The sequence below is a fragment of the Saimiri boliviensis genome, chromosome 3 (genome assembly GCF_048565385.1).
Source record: "Saimiri boliviensis isolate mSaiBol1 chromosome 3, mSaiBol1.pri, whole genome shotgun sequence".
Classification (NCBI taxonomy): domain Eukaryota; kingdom Metazoa; phylum Chordata; class Mammalia; order Primates; family Cebidae; genus Saimiri; species Saimiri boliviensis.
Genome location: NC_133451.1, coordinates 172,902,387 through 172,920,659, shown reverse-complemented (window position 1 = coordinate 172,920,659; position 18,273 = coordinate 172,902,387). Strand labels below are relative to the sequence as shown.

Genomic DNA, 18,273 nt, shown 5'->3' with positions numbered 1-18,273 from the left:
TCTGGACAAAATATTGAAAAATCAGTGAATTGATAGTAGTAGAAAACAACCAAAAGCTGGCTGATCCTACAGAGAAGTAACTACCTAGAAGAAATGGCATTGGGTGAGTGTCCCATTTTTATATCTCTTAGCCTGAGGTAACTCCTCACCCTGCATCACGTGGTGCCTATATTGTATCGACTTGAACATAGGATTAAGGTAGCTGCTGGGAAATGCAGAAGGAAATCCTGATAAGAAAAGAACCAACAGAGAGAGTCCTAAATTCTGTGTATGACTCTGCCAAAATTTCTGGCTGGTTTCTCAAGCATGCATGTACAGAACAGATTTCAAGTACAGTACCCAGGTTAAAAATCTGAATTAAAATTTGAGCTGCTACTAACTCTAGGGGAACCAGAGTTTGCAGCTGGGAGTTTGGCCACGCTAACTTCCTGCTTTAAAAAAAAAAAAAAAAAAAAAAGCCTTTGGAGAAACAAATAAAAATCCAGGGTTTCTGCAATATTTTACTTACCATGTCGGGACATAATCTAAACTACTCAACATATGAAGAAACAGGAAAATGATGTAACCTGTTCTCAAAAGAAAATCAGAGAAGACTGACAATGAAATGATTCAGAATATTGAAATGAATATTGAATATATTCATCCAATATATAAAAATATTTTTGAAAATTGAATACTGAAATATTGAATATTAAAAAACTGAATATTAAAATAGACAAGTATAGAATATGAAAATAGAATACTGAAATGAGCTGGCAAGTATCTTAAAGTAGCTATTATAACTATGCTAAAGGGTGTAAGGAAAAATACACTTGTAATAAATGAAAAGATAAAAAATATCAGAACAGAAATATAAAAACTAAATAGAATTTCTAGAACTAAAACATACAATAATTAGAATAAAAGTTCATTGAACGGGCTTAAAAGAGAATGAGTACAGAAGAGTCAGTGGGTTGGACTGTACAGATCAAGTGAAACAAATCCAATTGAAGAAAAAAAAAGAGATGAAAAATCAACAGCTTCAAAAACCTGGGAGACAATATCAAAAGGTCTAGCATATTCATAAATGCAGTCCCAGGAGAAGAAAAGGAGATCGAAAAAAAAATTGATGAAATAAAGCACTCAGAGGAAAATTACATTTGTTCACGGGGAAAAACCATTTGAACACTAATGACTTCTCATTAGAAAAAATGGAGGTCAGGAAACTGGAACAATAACCCTAAAATGCCAAAAGTGGGGAGGGGGAAGTTAATCTAGAATTATATATTCAGCAAAAATATTCCTCAGGAAGGAAAACAAAATAAAGGCATTTTCAGATTTTGACATCCGTCATACTTAATTTCCAGCAGATCTCAACTATCGATGTTGAAGTTTTTCAGTTTAAAAGAAAGGTATTACAAGGTAACTTGGATTTTCAGGAATAAATAAGAACAGCAGAAATGATAGTTTGGGTAAATATAAAATAACTTTTTTTTTCTTATTTAAATGAATATGGCTGTTCAAAGCAAATTATAACATTCTATTTTTTTGGAGTTTGTAACATGCACTATGTGTAATATCTTTAATAAGATAATGGATGGGGGTCAGGGTTAAGAGGCCTATATGGTTGTAAGTTTTCTATATTTTATGTTATATAGTACAATATTATCTGTAAACAGGCTATAAAGTTGTACATTTTGAAATGGGTTTGGTTTGCTCAAGTATACATGCATTTGTGGAGACTCATTAATTAGCACATATAAATTTTACTTCAAAGAAAAAAAGCTGGCTGGGCGCGGTGGCTCATGCCTGTAATCCCAGCATTTTGGGAGGCCGAGGTGGGTGGATCATGAGGTCAGGAGATCAAGACCATCCTAGCTAACACAATGAAACCCTGTCTCTACTAAAAATACAAAAAATTATCTGGATGTGCTGGTACGTGCCTGTAGTCCCAGTTACTCAGTAAGCTGAGGCAGGAGAATTACTCGAACCAGGGAGGTAGAGGTTGCAGTGAGCCAAGATCGTGCCACTGCACTTCAGTCTGGGTGACAGAGTGAGACTCTGTCTCAAAAAAAAAAGAAAAATGCTAAAAGAGTTTATCTCTAGCTAATGATACACAAGAGTTTAAGTCTTTAGGAAGAAAGTGTACTTATGTTTAATACTTATTTTGAGCTGTATCAAAATAATAGGTTGATTGATGGATAGAGGAATGGATAAACGTGATTTAGTGAATACAGTAAAATTTTAATTGTAGAATACAGGTGGTGAGAACATAGGCATTCTCTGTAAAATATTTCCACTTTTCTATTTTAAAGTTTATTTTATTTCTAAATTTTGAGACAGAGTCTTGCTCTGTTGCCTAGGCTGGAGTGTAGTGGCAATCACAGCTCACTGTAAACTTGAACTCCTGGGCTCAAGTCATCCTCCTACCTCAGCCTCTGGAGTAGCCAAGACTACAGACAGGTGTGTACTGCCACGCCTGGCTAAATTTTTATTTTTTAGTAGAAATGTGGTCTTGCTATGTTGCCCATGCTGGTCTCAAACTCCTGGGCTCAAGCAATCCTCCCACCTTGGCCTCCCAAAGTGCTGGGATTAAAGGAATGAGCCATTGTACCTGGCCCCACTTTTCCCTGTGCTTGAAATTTTCCTAAGAAAATATTGGAAAAGCAATTATTGCCAATCCATATTCAAATCAGGTCAGGGTGAAAAAATAAAATAGGAAAAATAAGAAATTAGGAAATGGAAGATACAAAAACAAGGAAAAGAGATAGGCAAAACAGAAGCAGAGAAAACTGGATGGTAAGAGTGAGACACGTATGAAGAAAAACAAAGAAGAAAGATAGAAGGAGGTAGACAGAGGGAGAGGGCAAAGTGCCACTCATTGGAAAACAGGAACAATAGTAAATAATAGTTATCACCACCCTTTGTCTTTTGAAATGTAATTAGAATTGTCAGGGAATTCAAAATTATGCATGTTTAAAAATGATTTGGCTATCTGCTTCAGAGCCTTAGAAATTATTTACTGTCAGTCTAAAAGTCCCTTAGACATCTGAAATTTCATGATCTTATGTCTTGTCCTTGAAAAATCTGTAGTACAACATTCCTGCTGTAATACTCACAATGAGTTTTGACGAAGGGTCTGATCTGGAAGGAAGCCAGGATTCACTATGTCCCTCAGCTTCCTCCTAAGGTTATGCTTTTTACTTAGAGGTCACTTTAACTCACCATATAAATACACTGTTCTCTATCATTCTAATGCTGCATATTTTAACTATTAAATAATTGTTAATTAAGATATACTTCATATAGTTGCTCTCCATTAAGCAGAATTTTTCTTCTCAGTATCCAGTTATGTAACATCTGTGAGAGCAGGGCCCATGTCTAGTACTAAGCACAGTGTAAATACATGTAAAACCCTGGATATTCACTGAATCAATGAGTAAAGAGTATTCACTGTTCTTCACAGTATCTCATTCTCAATGGACTCTGCACAGAGATTATCGAGCTTAGAAAAACAGTAAAGTTTGCATAATCACATCACATATAAGCAAGCAAACATTTACAAGAGTTCTAATAATAGTTTATTTTATTCCTATAATGTAAATCATAAATTTTGATCTTTTAAAAAATCCTAAATGGTTTAAAGAACTTACTGAGACTTGATTAACCCAGTTTTTAAAATAAAAAATCAAATTATAAATTTATATTATAAAAATAAGTGCCAGTTTTGCATAGTAATATAGTAATAAATCAACACTCTTCAAAGTTTAAAGGAAAAGGAAGCTGGTATTGGTTTCTATCTTTAGTCAGATCCAACTTTTATGAAGACAATAACTTCAGATCCGAATCAAATAAATTTCAGAACTCAGTTTGAGAGAAAAGGAAAAACTTTAGTTAAAACCTTTAAAATAAAATAATTATGACTATAAATCTCTTTAGTTAAATATGTACATATTACATGGTATTCGTATAGAGAATAGAAATGGATAAAGTTTGTCAGGCAAATCTAATGCACAAATACACCATCTTTTAGAGTAAAATGTCAGTTTATCATTCTTTAACAGCTGTGTTAGACAGTGGCTCTGCTTTGTGCAAAACATGATAACCAAAATTAGGAAAAATTCTGCAAAATTATTTAGTTCCCCAAAGAAATTACCAAAATAGAAAATGACAAAAGAAAAAAAGGTTGTACACTGAAGCTTGATTGTATACACAGGCTACAATGACCAGCACTGATGTAACCCCCATATCTGCTAAGTCCTTGGGTAGCTTTAGTCTGAAGTAAAAACTTGAAGTCCTAGTAATTGTGCTTTTATGCAGCCACATGGCCAATAAGGTAGATATTGTCATAAAGGTGCCCTACAAAATCTTCACTAATATTTTGAGCAGCGCGACGGGTATTTCGAATAAATTCTCTTTTTGACATTTTATTCTTCACATGAGGGCTAGTGAGGTCAATGGAAAGTAGAATCAAAGAGTAGCACAGTACATAGACAGCATCTGGAAGGAAAAAGAAACACTTCAAATTATTAGTTGGTTTACAAAATATGATTCCAAGGGCATTATATAAAGCAATTAGCTCATAAACATAGAGTGACCAATCCATCCCAGTTTGTTTAGGCTCTTCCCAGTCTAGCATTGAAAGTCCTGTCATCCTGGGAAACTCAGTCCTGAGCAAACCAGGATGGTTATCATTCTATCTAATACTAATTAAGCATGCATTTCTTTCATTTCAAAAGAACTTTAGAACAGTTTAGAAGTTTATAGCAAAAATTCATTCTAGATTAAAAAATTTTAGAATTGGCTTTCGTCTTTGCTTTCAAATGTGGTATTTCTATTCTACTATCCATAAAATACATTTATACTGTCAGTATTTAGCTTCTCTTAGAAAAATTTATATAGGATGCTTTTACAAAAACCCAATTTAATTTGGAAGCATCTGTAATGACAAGAAAGCATATTAACCTGGTACCAGAAAATAAAAGGTAATAACTTAAAATATTAATATTCTTATTTAAGATACATGTTTTGAAGGCCTGTGGAATTTACATATTAATTTCAAAAGTAAATATTTGGAAAAAAGACTGCTACACCTGAACACCATGCAGCAAGATTTTATATATGCCTAGGGTAATATCTGATGTTTAATACTAAAATAGTAACAAACATCATGATGGTTCTACTATTATGGCGCTATTTCGGAATCCTTCAGTCTTAAGAAAGCCAACTTGAACATTATGTCTGGTAAAGTATGTTCAACAAATTTCACATGACAGGAACATTTTTCTAATCTCTGTTTAATAAGATAAGCACAATAAAATTTTTGCTATGAAAGTTAAGCTACACCAATTGAAAAAATATGTAGGAGATTCAGGCTCTACCATATGCACACAAACGTATACATATAGATAGAGGTACACACAAACAATGAAAACCAGTTGTATTAAAACCAAATTTTAGTGAAAAATGGTGCTACCTATGTCATATGCAGATTATCAAAAACTTTAAAAATAACTTCTCAAGTTTTCAATTGGACTAGTAAAAATATCTAACACCTAAACAAGAACTTTAGTTTCTTAAAGAACTTATGTAGCTACTTTCTTAAAACAGTATATGTGTTTTTGCTCAAAGCAATGGGGGAAAAAAAAGGCTATGTGTGTGTGAATGCATATGTACATGTATGTATATATGTGTATGTACAGCTGTTGTGTGCATACACACACACACACACACACAGTTTTAATGGAAAAGTAGAATAAAAGAAAAGCACAGTACATAGTATCTGGAAGGAAAAAGACTGCTTATATTACATACATGTTTCATGTATAAGTATTCTAAGTGATAAGTGTGCATGTATTCTATAGAATTCTATGTATATACATATACACATACATGCACGATAGCTATATATATATGTATATACTGCTAGGTATATGTATATAGACATATACACACATAGGCATTTGTGTATATATATAAATTTGTAATATATATTCTATACACATAGACATTTATATATATAAATTTATATAATATATAAAATATATGAATGACTATATATATATAGCTATGTACATATATATATATGCACACACACACTCACATGCAAATAGCTATCACAAATTATTTTTTCTAAGCTCACATAAATGATGTGGTCAATCAGTGCTACAAACAGTAAAACAAGTACTTGTAATTAATTACTGAGAATATTTGTCCCCACAGTGAGACAAACGTCTCGTATGTCTCTGTTTTTACCTAAAGGTGGGCAGGGGGTGATGCACTATTAATATACATATTCTTACCGGGACTAAGGCCAAGTTCTCGCATTAAATCAGGGTTACAAGCACAGAACCTATGTGAGAACTTTGTTATAAGAGTTTCAAGATACTCTCCACGCTCTTCAGGGGCATGGATATGACGAAAAAATTCTCTCAGTGCATTTGGCAAGAATTGATTTCTAAAATTATGCAATGTTACAAGGTCATCTAAGACATCTCTCCTATAGAAAGAAAAAAAGGCACAGCTTTAGTTAACTTTTCTGCATTTAAAAAGTGATAAGAAAAAACAACACATTGACATTTTTTGAATAAAAATACCTTATTATTGATTACTAGATTAGCTAATCCTATAAAAGTATATATAATTCCTAAAATTAAAAAAACAAAGTATGATTATTTGAGCAGTTAACTTTGAAGTATCTCATGAGTAGTTTGCAACAAAACAAAACAAGGTAAAACCTAGTAATTTTACTCCTAAAATGAAGAAAAAAGGAATTTTGTAGTATTAAAATGAGTAACTTCTTAAGTTTCTTCTTGGTTAAATCCAAATAGCAATAAAATTGTTTATTTTTCAAATTATGAAAGTAATGACAGTCTCCACTTATACCAATTCACATCTCCAGAGTAATAACTATTTATATAGACTTTTAAGAATGCCTATATATGCTATGTGTTGTTTTAGAATTTGTTTTTGCTTTTCTCATATAGTGTATTGTGGACAGCTTTCTAAACCTTTACACTTAGATTCACTTAATTTTTTTTTAAATGGCTTCACAGTGTCCTATCTAATGGACACAACAATCCTATTCATAAACATTTAGCTTATCTACTATAATATAAATATTTGTGTGTGTATATATAATTTTTAAAAATCACTAGCATTCCAATATAGAGTCACATTTTGTTACAGTTCTTATTGAACTCAACCATGATTATATAATCATAATCTTCTACTTCTACCAATTTCATATAACAGGAATAGGCGAACTACAGCTACTAGGCCAAATCTGGCCTGCTGCCTACTTTTGTAAATACAGCTTATTAGAACACAATCACACTAGTTTGTTTATGTATTGTCTACGTCTGCTTTCACCACAGAATGGCAGAGTTATAAGTAGCTGTGACAAAGACTGTATGACCCACAAAGCCTAAAATATTTACAAAAAGGGAAGGTTCTTTACAAAAAAAAAAAAAAAGAGAGAAAGAAAAAGAAAAAAAGCCCTGTGAATCCCTAGGTACTCGGCACTTCAACATAAAAAACTTGATGCCATCTTTACATCTTTGAATGACTAGTATGCTGAACTGTGAACTTCTCAAAGTCAGGGATAATGTCTTAATCGTCCGTGGACTACTACTCTAGCAAAGTTTCTATAATATAATGAACATTTAGATTGTTATTGAAAAATCCCGAGATACACAAAAATTTGAGAATTACAATGAAGGTAAACATATTTTGAAGCCATACATTAGATTAGCATGATATCTATAATTTTTTAAATGGTAGTTGAGTTATGTTGCATCGAAATGTTGTCCCAATATTTTATGTTCATTAATAACAAAAAGTAAAGTGTACAAATGAATGACTATCAAATCAGAACAGTATACTAATCATCATCTCTGTGTAAAATACTGCTACATGTTACATTTTCATAATTTTCACATTTGAGCATGACATTTCTATTAGTATCTACATGCAAATATATATATACACACAACTTTTATTCCCCAGGATTTGGGATTTATGACTATAGTTTGTCTTTACACTAGGTTTTTATATAGTTAATTTCATAATTCAGAACTTTTACCAATATAAACACTTAGATTATGGCTACTTATTTTAAAAAGTCAGGTTTGCAGATTCCTCAAAAATATTTTGTTTTGGTTTGCTACTACAAAGATGTTGGGGTTAGACTTTTTCTTACTTTTACAATGGCAACTTCCTCATCAGCAAGTTAAAGCTCATAAAAGAAATGACACATGAGATATAGGAATCTTTTCCCTGTCTTTACTCAATTTTGCAATCAGATGATTACTATGTGGTATTAGTTTTTAAAGTAAAACTTAACTCATCAAAAGCATTATTTAACTTATTTCAGATGAAAAGTTAATTTTCATTTTTACCTTTCATCAAGATAGATTCTCAGTTTTTTCCAATTTAGAGTTCTTGTACAGAAGATAAACTTTGCTATTTCCTTTGGCGAATCATCTAGGATACCCTTGGACATAAAGTAGTTCACTCCCTAAGGCATAAAGACAAGTCTACATAAATAAAATTGTCTTTATTTACACATTTTAACAATTAGGCAACAGCAGAACAGTAGCTATAAATTCTTTCCAGCATTAAGAGACTTTTTGTAGCTTTATCATGCAAATACAAGCTAGAACTTGAACTGAAACTATTATTTGTGGTTGATAGTTTACATGTTTACATGCAATGAAAAGCAGGAAATTCAAAGTTAAGACTGCTAGAGAAATCTTATTTAATTTTCAGGCTCATGTCAGGTAAAACTAACTATACAGAAATATAGCCTAATTTGGGGAAGGAAGCTGCAGATGAAACCACAATACAAACGTTAAAACAAGCCTTGTAACGAACACTTCTGCTGTCTAATAGAAAACATGATTTCTTAAAGTTCATATATATATTGTAGTATGCCCTTCAAGGAAATAGCTTCAAAAACACTCCAGATGAAAGACTAGCAATTAAAAATACTCCAAATGAAAGACTAGCAATTTTATTCTAGAATAAAAACATTAAATTATTTAACTTAGAGAAGTCCCAACTCCAAGTCAATTTATAGGTTGCACTACTTTGGCTTTAAACATTGCTGCATTCTACAAGAAACTAGCTACAATACACACTGAGGGAAAACATAATAAGACAAAACAATTCAATGTTTTTCATAGGATTTATCTTTGAATTTCCTTTTCTCTGCATGCAAAGTTTTCCAGAGAAGCATTATCCTTAAGTTTGTATTTACTTTAGATTTCAACCACCAACAACAAAACACCAACAAAAAAACTCAAATGCTGAAAACAGTATTCTCTCACATATACAGAGGTCACATTCAAATAAATGTCTTAGCTGGATTTGAATGTGCAGTTATTGAAATAAAAGGCAGGTGGGTTTATTTCAACTTGTGGTTATCCAGATACATGCATTCCCATGAATACTTATGTCTGGATACTAGCACACTATGTGCTGTTAATTGGTAGAGAAAATGACGTATTATATACACACAACATGTTTCCACACATAAATTCCTTTGGCATTTCTTCACTTTACAAACACTTACATAGTACTCAGAAATATTACACACATTAAGAATTTCAAAAGTTGAAGAATTTCTATAAAAACCTTTTCAAGATAAAAACATTCTCATTAAATTTTTTATGTTAAAAAATTTTTAAAGTTATTTGGTACCATGAGGTAATGCTATTGAAAAGTTCTAATTATCTGTGAGTTGCAATTCAAAGATAAGACTTTTTATATAAAACTACCTTTATGAGCCACCAACATAATATCCTACTAGCAATTCTATCAAATTTTCATGTGAATTTTAATAATACAACAGCAATGCTAAGGCGCTAATTTTAAAAATGTACATGAAGAAAAGCAGAATGTGCTAACATGAAACTTTCTTGCCAACTCGGTTGTAACCTGCATTTCCGACTAAATCCTGAATACACGGGCTAGAAAATATAATAGGATAAGATGGAAAGCCAAAATATTTCTTTGGAATGAGGCTTTAAGCAACTGTCCGAGGGGGCAGCAACTAGAGAAACATTAATGCTTGTTCTATCCTTTCCTCCATTAGTTTGAATAATCGAGAGTTGACTGTATACTTAATTGATCTACTTAGCAAAAGTTAAATCAGGTTTGTTTCCAAAATTCCTCAGTGTAAAAGCTTAACAATATTTCAGAATTATTTCCAGTATTTAATTTTAATTGAAATGATTTAAAAACAATGTCAATTAAGTATTAATTAACAGATTCTTTATGCTTTCCTAAATCAGTATCTGAGATGTAGAACTAATGCTAAGCTACTTTTTAAAAACTGTGCAAAATAAATAAACCTACTAACATTATACATTAATGATATCTAATTACCTAGGTATACAATCTATGCCACTTTAATATCATTTGGTGATACTTAGTTATAAATTAACATTGGTATTTGCCTCATGTAAAAATCATAAAAATATACTGTTAGCCATATTCTGTTTTATGAAAAACACATTTTGAGAATCTTGTATCTAATCTGAGTTCTCCCAAATCAATCAAATACACAGGAGTAGGCAAGAGCACAAAGAATTTTAAATCCAATCCTGAAAACTGGGAACACAGTTTGAAATAAGCCAACTCTGTTGGTTTTATGAGGAAAAGAGGCATCAGCTTCAGGCCTAGGATTCCTTTGGAGAGGAAGGTTACCTTCGAAGTTCTTACAAAGTGAATGGTAAAGGAACAACAAATAGAAAAAAACATGAGACCAGATTATAACTGTCTCTAATAAGCAAGCTGAAAGTCATCCAAATTCTTATCTTTTTATTAGGTAGGTGCATCTTTTTTATATTAGGTAGGTGCGAAAGTGATTGCAGTTTTTGCCATTAAAAGTAATGTCCAAAAACTGCAATCACTCTTGCACCAATCTACAATTAAATACAAAAAAATAAAACACAAAACACCATGAGGTCTGTTGAATAACTATACATTTGTTTAGTAAGTGGTATAAGCATTTTTAAAAATAATTAGAAGAATGGTACATAGAAACTCCTAGACCACATAGCATATCAGTGATTAGTCAGGACTAACTCTGAGCAGTGTGTACGTGCATGCATGTCTGTGCAGTGTCTCACATGCAAAGGAAATCATTAGTCTATATTAATATATATGTAGCATTCTGAAAAAGTAAGATTGTAGCTCAGCATCATCTACATAATTGACTATAAAAGTGTCCAATTTTGGGTGCCACATTTTAGGAGGCACACTGACAAATTAGGACTTACCTGGATAAAGGAAATCAAGGCCTGGTGAGATTGCTGAAGGGTGTAGAATTCATGTTATATAAGAAAGAGCTGAGGGATGTAGGAGTATTAGGCCAGAGAAGATATACTTAGGAAAGAAGAAAAGATTAAGACTTTAGGATACCTAAAAGGTTGTGTCACAAGGACAAAGGAAAAGATGTGTGTGGTTGGAGTAAAGATACTAAGCTCTTTTGGGGGGCTATGGATCCTTTTGGGTACTAGGAAAGTTTTAGAACTTCTTCCCTGAATAATGAACATTAACATTTTGTAAAACAGAAATTAACTTCCATCTAAGGACTGTAGGTTACAAATCCCTAAGCTAGATGAATATAGAAGTAAAGTCAGGGAATGTCAATTATAGGCAGACAGGTTAGTATCACATAAGGAAGGGCATGCTTGTAACTTCAGCTGAGCTGTTCGAAAGATCAATCATTTGTCTTTGCTTGCTTCAATTTTTTTTTACATTTTCAAAATAAGATTAAGCTTCAAACTTAGAACTACTTGAATTTAAATGTTTAATCTATATATATTTTAACTCCCATTTCCAACTCTGTTCAACTTTTAGAATTAGCTAAATTGTTGCAGTTACAATGTAGTTCCTTTTTTTGCATGTGGGGAGGATTCTAAGATAGTTTTGTCAGATAACTCTGAGATGAATCTTGATGGTGTCAGTCCTACAATGGGCTAAAACCATGATGATTCACCCGAGAGTTATCTCCAAGCATAGAGATAAGCTCTTTTCAGGTGAAAGGAAACTATTGGCCAAAATATATTTAAAAAAAAAAAAAGTTTTAAAGGATAGTTATAGTGGGTAAATAAAATTCTTCTTATGAAAAAAGATATTAAGCCACATATTTCTTGGGAAAATAACAAATGGTAAATAATATTCATGCTACTAAATATAAATTTCCTAGTAATTTAATTTTTTAACAAAAGTATGCAATTCATTTTCCATTTAGACAGAAAGATGAATGCCTAGAGACTAGTTTGTAAAACAGATAAATTTATATCTGTGCATATTTACATATAAAATGCTTTTTAAAACATGAAATATACAATACATTATCTACATCTTATTTTTTTTTATTATTTTCTTGGTAGTCATCTTTGACTATCTACATCTTATTTTTAAAATATGTTAAACACAAGGTGTGATATGCAAGGTGCTCAGTGATAGACACTGAGCAGTGTAAGACAGAGTTTTGTCCTAAGAAAATTTAAAGTTTATCTGTGGCAATGAGACACATACATAAACATCTAGAATACACTCATGTGCCAAGGTATATCAATAATATATGGCAGTAGAAAAAACTCTAAATGAATGCTTATGATAAATAAGTGTTTCAGTAGTTCAATGAAAGGAAAAATCACTATGGGATAGGACGTCTGGATAAGGTTTCCTGCTAGAGATTAAACTGAAGGAATGTACGGGGTTTAGACAGCTCTGAATGAGGGGAACACTGGAGAAGAATGTTCCAGTTAATACTGTATTATATAAGCAAAAGTAATATAAAATTTTTAAAGACTATTTTTAGGAAAGGGGATATATTTTGGGTGTGAGATCAAGTCTACAACCAGATTATGACAGTGACAGAAACAGGGCTGAATTTTAGGGTAAGAAGTTTATTCTCTATTCTAAATCTAACTGGAAGCCTCTGAAGGCTTTAAACCTGATGAAGCAATGGGCTGCAATGTGAATCTGGCAGGAACACAAAGAAAAATAATGAAAGAAAAATTAGATAGTAGGCTATTCAGCAGAGCACCCACTGAAAAAATAAAAATAGATAGTAGGCTATATATATCCAGGTCTGAACATATTAAAAAGCACTTGAAATATGCTACATATATGAAAATAACTTGATAAATATGGTGGCTATCACAATGAAAAGTGAAAGATAGTTGATGTTTCTGGCTTAGATGAAGAGGGAAATGACTGACAGAAAAATGTTGGATAGGTCAAAAATAAAGTCATAGAGGGTGTTGATTTGACGAAAACAATGATGAGTTAGCTTTTAGAAATGTTTCATTTTTGGTGATGACAGATATAACTAGAAAGGCATAGTATGCAGTTGGTAATGAAATAGGATATATTTTAAAAGTGAAGGTTGAAGATATAGGTTCAGGATCTTGGATAAGAAGGATCAGTAAGGGAGTAGTTAATGAAGAGACCGACAGAAGAACATTCCAGAGGCAAAAGCCTTTGAGTTAAAGGGTGTCTAGTGCAATTTACACAGTATGATGGAAAGAGCATCATTTTTAGAAGGACCAAACCATGGTTCTGCCACTTAACGATGATATGAACACAAACAATTGACTCAATCTTCCTGAGCCTCAGTTTTCTAATCAGTAAAAATCTTAGCGGGCTAAGTGCTTAGCAAAAGGAACACAGCTAGTTTTCTTTTTCTTTCAGACAGCTCAAGGAGACTAAAATAGGAAGAGGGCACTGAGTTTGGTGACTGGGAGGAAAGGAAGAAGTGACTTTCAAGAGTTCTCTTTTCACACAGTTGCAGAGGCTGAAATATAAGAAGAAAATGAAGAAATGAGCTCAAGGTAAAAAAAAAACAGTATTGGTCACTCACTTGAAAAATGTATTAGTACAAAGGAGGAAAAAATAAATGGCAAAACTAAAGGAAAAAAAAGAGAAAAATTTTTTTTTTCATGACAATTTCAACCTACTCATGTTAGAAGACAAAAAGAGAGAGTTAATGGAGACAGGAAAAGACTGATGTGCCAGAGATTTTGCTGTAGGGGCAGCAAAGATAGCAGGGGAAAGGTCTGAAAATGCTGCTGGAGTTTTAATGATTAGCCGGAGGACAGCACAGTAGTACTGGTTCAGAGACGGCTACAGTAAGAAAGTAAAAAACAGAACACAAAGAACATGTTGATTTCCTTTTTAGAGAGGACTATCTGGGAAGCATTGGAAAAGAGAGGGCTAATTTGGATCCCTGGGCAAAGTGGTGAAGATTTCTGTCAACGATGATGCAGGGTACGACTGGGAATTAATTCACTAGGAATAAACTCAAGGAGTGTCAAACAGCAATGAGAATCTAGGTGAACTTAATGTGAATTCAACCCATCTCTTGTTAGGGTTAAGCAAAATCTACCATACAAATGTTCAGAACCAGTATATATATATATTTGGGAGCAGAGTGAATTCTAGAAAATTAGACATGCAAAGCCAAATGAAAAAGTACTGATTATTGGTACTGAAAGTACTGGCTACTCGCACAGACACCCGGCGTAAACATTGTGTACCAGTTGGTATCATTGTAAGTTACATAATGTTTTGTTTTGTTTTATTGGTGTCACTAATAAAACTGTCACATACACATACTAGGGAGAACCCTAAATTTTTTTCACAAAAAAACAACTTAGTAAAGAAATTTAGAAAAAAATTTGATTTAATAAGTTTTGTTCAATTTTGTCCTTGTGTACAAGGTAAAATCTAGTACAATGGCAACTACTTTTCAGGTAATAAAACTGTCCTCAGACCAGTATATAATAGAAAGCCAACTGGACACTGCATTTAATTTTCTTAAAAAAAATTTCTTTGAAGACATTAAAAAATAATAACCCTTAAACAAATAGTTCAATCTAGATTTCTAACTTTTCTTTCAATATGATAACCGATATATTATTTTTCAAGTATACATTTTAAGCACAATGAAATTAACTGAATATATTATTTTTCAAGTATACATTTGACCACAGTGAAATTTAAACTGAAATGTAACATATACAAACTAAAGGTAAGGCAAATAATTAAGTGATACAATATATGTTATGAATAGTAAACAATAATCGGCACATCTGCAGGTCAAATGGGAACATTCCCATTGTTTTGTCTGAAAATAGCAGCAGCAATCGCTAAGATGACTGCTCTGATACTATTTCTTCTTTTCCAAAGTGTTTCAAGAATTGCTAAGGTAAATGTAAAATCTATCAATTTTTATCAGTCCAGAAGTCTTCACTCTCCCTTTAATCAGAGAACATGTGCTCTACAGTTAAGGAAGGGTGGGCCCCAAAGAATGTGAATAGTTGAGAATAATTTATCTGAGGATATTTATTTTGCAAATAAAAAATCAACACCTTGCTTTTTAGCTCCAGTAAAATAAGTGCAAAAGATTTCTTAATTACTAAGTTTAAGATTAGGTGTCCATGTTTTTATCCTGTCATTTCATTTCATTCTACCCACTAAATTTTGTAATGTTTTCTGCCTTCCATAATTTTCCATGTCCTTCTATGTTTAACGCTGACCTTGAGCACATACATAACAGAAATGTCACACACTGCTTTTATCATTAAGTTGCCTATAAATATTACAATAGCTATTCCTAACACAGTCACTAGATTCAAGACTGAAGTAAAAACTATGCCCAGATTTTAAAAGTTGTCCTAGATAGAAAGATTATGAGTACTAAGTTTTCCTCTCACTGGGAAACCCATAACTGGGCTATTCACTGGAAGGCTCTGTGCTACACAGAACAAAGAGGAAAGGGGGCAATGAAAATTGAGAAATAAATGCAGATAGTTTTCACGTCAGTTTTAAGCTTGAATAGCAGATTTCAATCTCCTCTCTTCCAGAGGAAGAACAGAGAGCACACACTGTCCACAGTGAAGTGGGAGAATTAGCAGTTGTAAAGAGACAGTGCCAGTATGCTGTAGCCAGTTCTCTCTGATAGTTATGAAACATAATACCATATTTTGTCTAGAGGATAATGAAGAGTCATATTATTCAGTTTTGATTTTACATTTACCTTTCATATAATATGAAACCAGTTTACGTATAAACACTTTGAATTGGCAAAGATTTCAGCTAGAATAATTTATGGAAGACTTTTCAACATATTAAAGGGCAGGATGCTGAGGAATTGCTACAGACAGAGACACAGACACCTGAAATTATTTGTAGTTAAAATATATCAATAGAAAATCTCACATAAAAGAGGGATAGTTTAAGGAAAATCTAAATAAAAATAAAAATTCCCTCCAATGGAGTCCAGAGAAAACAGAGAGGAGGTATAGGACAGATCTTTCTGCTTATTTTTCAAGAGAGAAAAAGCAATGACAAACAAAATAACATGAACCTAATTATCTAAAGTTTTAAATAATCAAAAGTCCCTATTAATTAGTTCTAATAGCCTCAAACAGAAAAAGAACCACATCTGTGAATTCTAATATCCCCCAAAAGAATCGCATTTGTTACTTGGATGAATCAATATAAGAAAGACTTTCCTAAATGATAAATTACTACTATCAACTAAGCATAACAATCATTATTATAATTATTATTGAAAAAGTTGCTGGTAGCTGAGTCAAGATTCTTGGAAAAGCCCCCTCTATATCTAACCTGTCTCTATATCAGAAAAAGAAAGCATTCTAATCAAAATATGGAGATAAAACTCCATTAGGTTATGATTAATAACTGAAACTAATGAGAAAGTGACACATTTAACAATGATGTTAGCTAATTTATAATTCTTGCTTTATAAAAATCACATACAAATACTGGATTTGCAATATGCATATATACAACTATTTAAATGACTAACTCATAAGTACTAGTTTCAGCATATAACCTAGATTTTAATATGTACATTTATAAATGTATTTTAACAGCTCTCAGTTTTAAAGTAAACAACATTAAAAAAAAAAAGGTCTTACTAATAGACAAGCACAGAAGCAATTGGGACTTCCATGATAGTTTCACTGCCAGCACATGTATACACCTAATCATGATATATGTGTTCATCCTGCCAACATTGCAGCCAAGATATATATTTTAATTTTAACGTAACTCTGGACCCCTAATTACTGCTTAAATGTCAAAAAGATTAAACTCAGCAGCACTACTGAAACAAAACGTTACTGTATATGCAAAAGATGGCATATAGGTGTTTGAAATTACAATTATAAAGACAAAAGGTATCATTTAAAGCTAGGAGAAATCGAGGTGATCAGTACATACATCATGAAGGACCACTAGTCAGGTGTCATATAGTCATCTACTAGAATCTAAAAGTTCCAGAGGAGGAAGAACCCCAAGGCCTAGAACAGCGCCTTGTTTTTAGTATTTTAAGTTGTTGTAGTTGCACCTTTAGTATAAATATACAGTTACAGTTGGGTGAACACTTACAAGCAAGTTTAACATGTCTTATTTCATTTAATCTTCACAAGAACACTATGTTGTAAGTACTATTACTGTCCCCATTTTACAGAAGGGGAAACTGAAGCACAGAGGTTAAATAACTTGCTCAGAGTCAGTATCACATAAATTATAAGTGGTAGAGACTCTTAATAAATATTCATTGAATGAATATTTGAATCTACGTGTACAAAGCTTCCAGCTGACTTTCAAGAGATGCTGTAAACTTTTGAGGATTATATAATTCAACCAGAGGAAAAATACAAAAACAACACCCTTCCAAAAAATCTTTAAGTTGGATCAAATATGTAAGGTAGATAAAATCCCAGTGCACTTTGAAATACTTCAAGTTATGAATTCTCAAAGGTCAGAGTCACAATCCAAATAATCAAAAGTAGCATATCACTTTGATGCTACATTTAACTGCTAATGACCAAAAAAGATTTACAGAAATCTTAGGAATTTTGTTATAAAGAAGGCATCTCTTTAAAAACTTTACGATATAAAAGCAGAAAACGTTATATAGTTTAATGGATAAATGTACACTACAGTTAACTGGTTTAAAAAATGCTCTTTAGGTAGTGTTTCCTTCATACTCCCATATTTCAAAAACTGTAAGTAAGTTGATTGATGTCTTACAATTGATGACATTCAAGAATTGAGGAAATATTATCCTTTGGATTTCTGATACAAAACTCCTGTTTTGAAGTAACATCTGCTAGTAACAACAACTGCTAAATCCATGAAAGACATGTAGGAGAGGCAAACACCTTGGACATTAGAGCTGAGAACTTAAATCTAGAAAGTGATATCAAGTTTCGCTAAACTGTGATTCCCATTGGATAA

At 32.3% G+C, this 18,273-nt stretch overlaps 1 protein-coding gene across 2 annotated transcripts in view; it reads right to left on the bottom strand.

Annotated features, from left to right (window-relative positions):
• Nucleotides 1-748: 748 nt before the first annotated feature.
• The window catches only part of FBXO8 (F-box protein 8), a 50,468-nt gene continuing 32,943 nt past the window's right edge, over nucleotides 749-18,273 (bottom strand). For both annotated transcript variants that reach the window (XM_010349369.3, XM_039479176.2), the window contains exons 4-6: nucleotides 8,379-8,497; nucleotides 6,282-6,478; nucleotides 749-4,479 (exon numbers count right to left, since the gene is read on the bottom strand). In XM_010349369.3, the coding sequence (XP_010347671.1) occupies nucleotides 4,292-4,479; nucleotides 6,282-6,478; nucleotides 8,379-8,497 (504 nt within the window). In that variant the 3' untranslated portion in view covers nucleotides 749-4,291. The remainder of the gene's footprint in view (nucleotides 4,480-6,281; nucleotides 6,479-8,378; nucleotides 8,498-18,273) is intronic.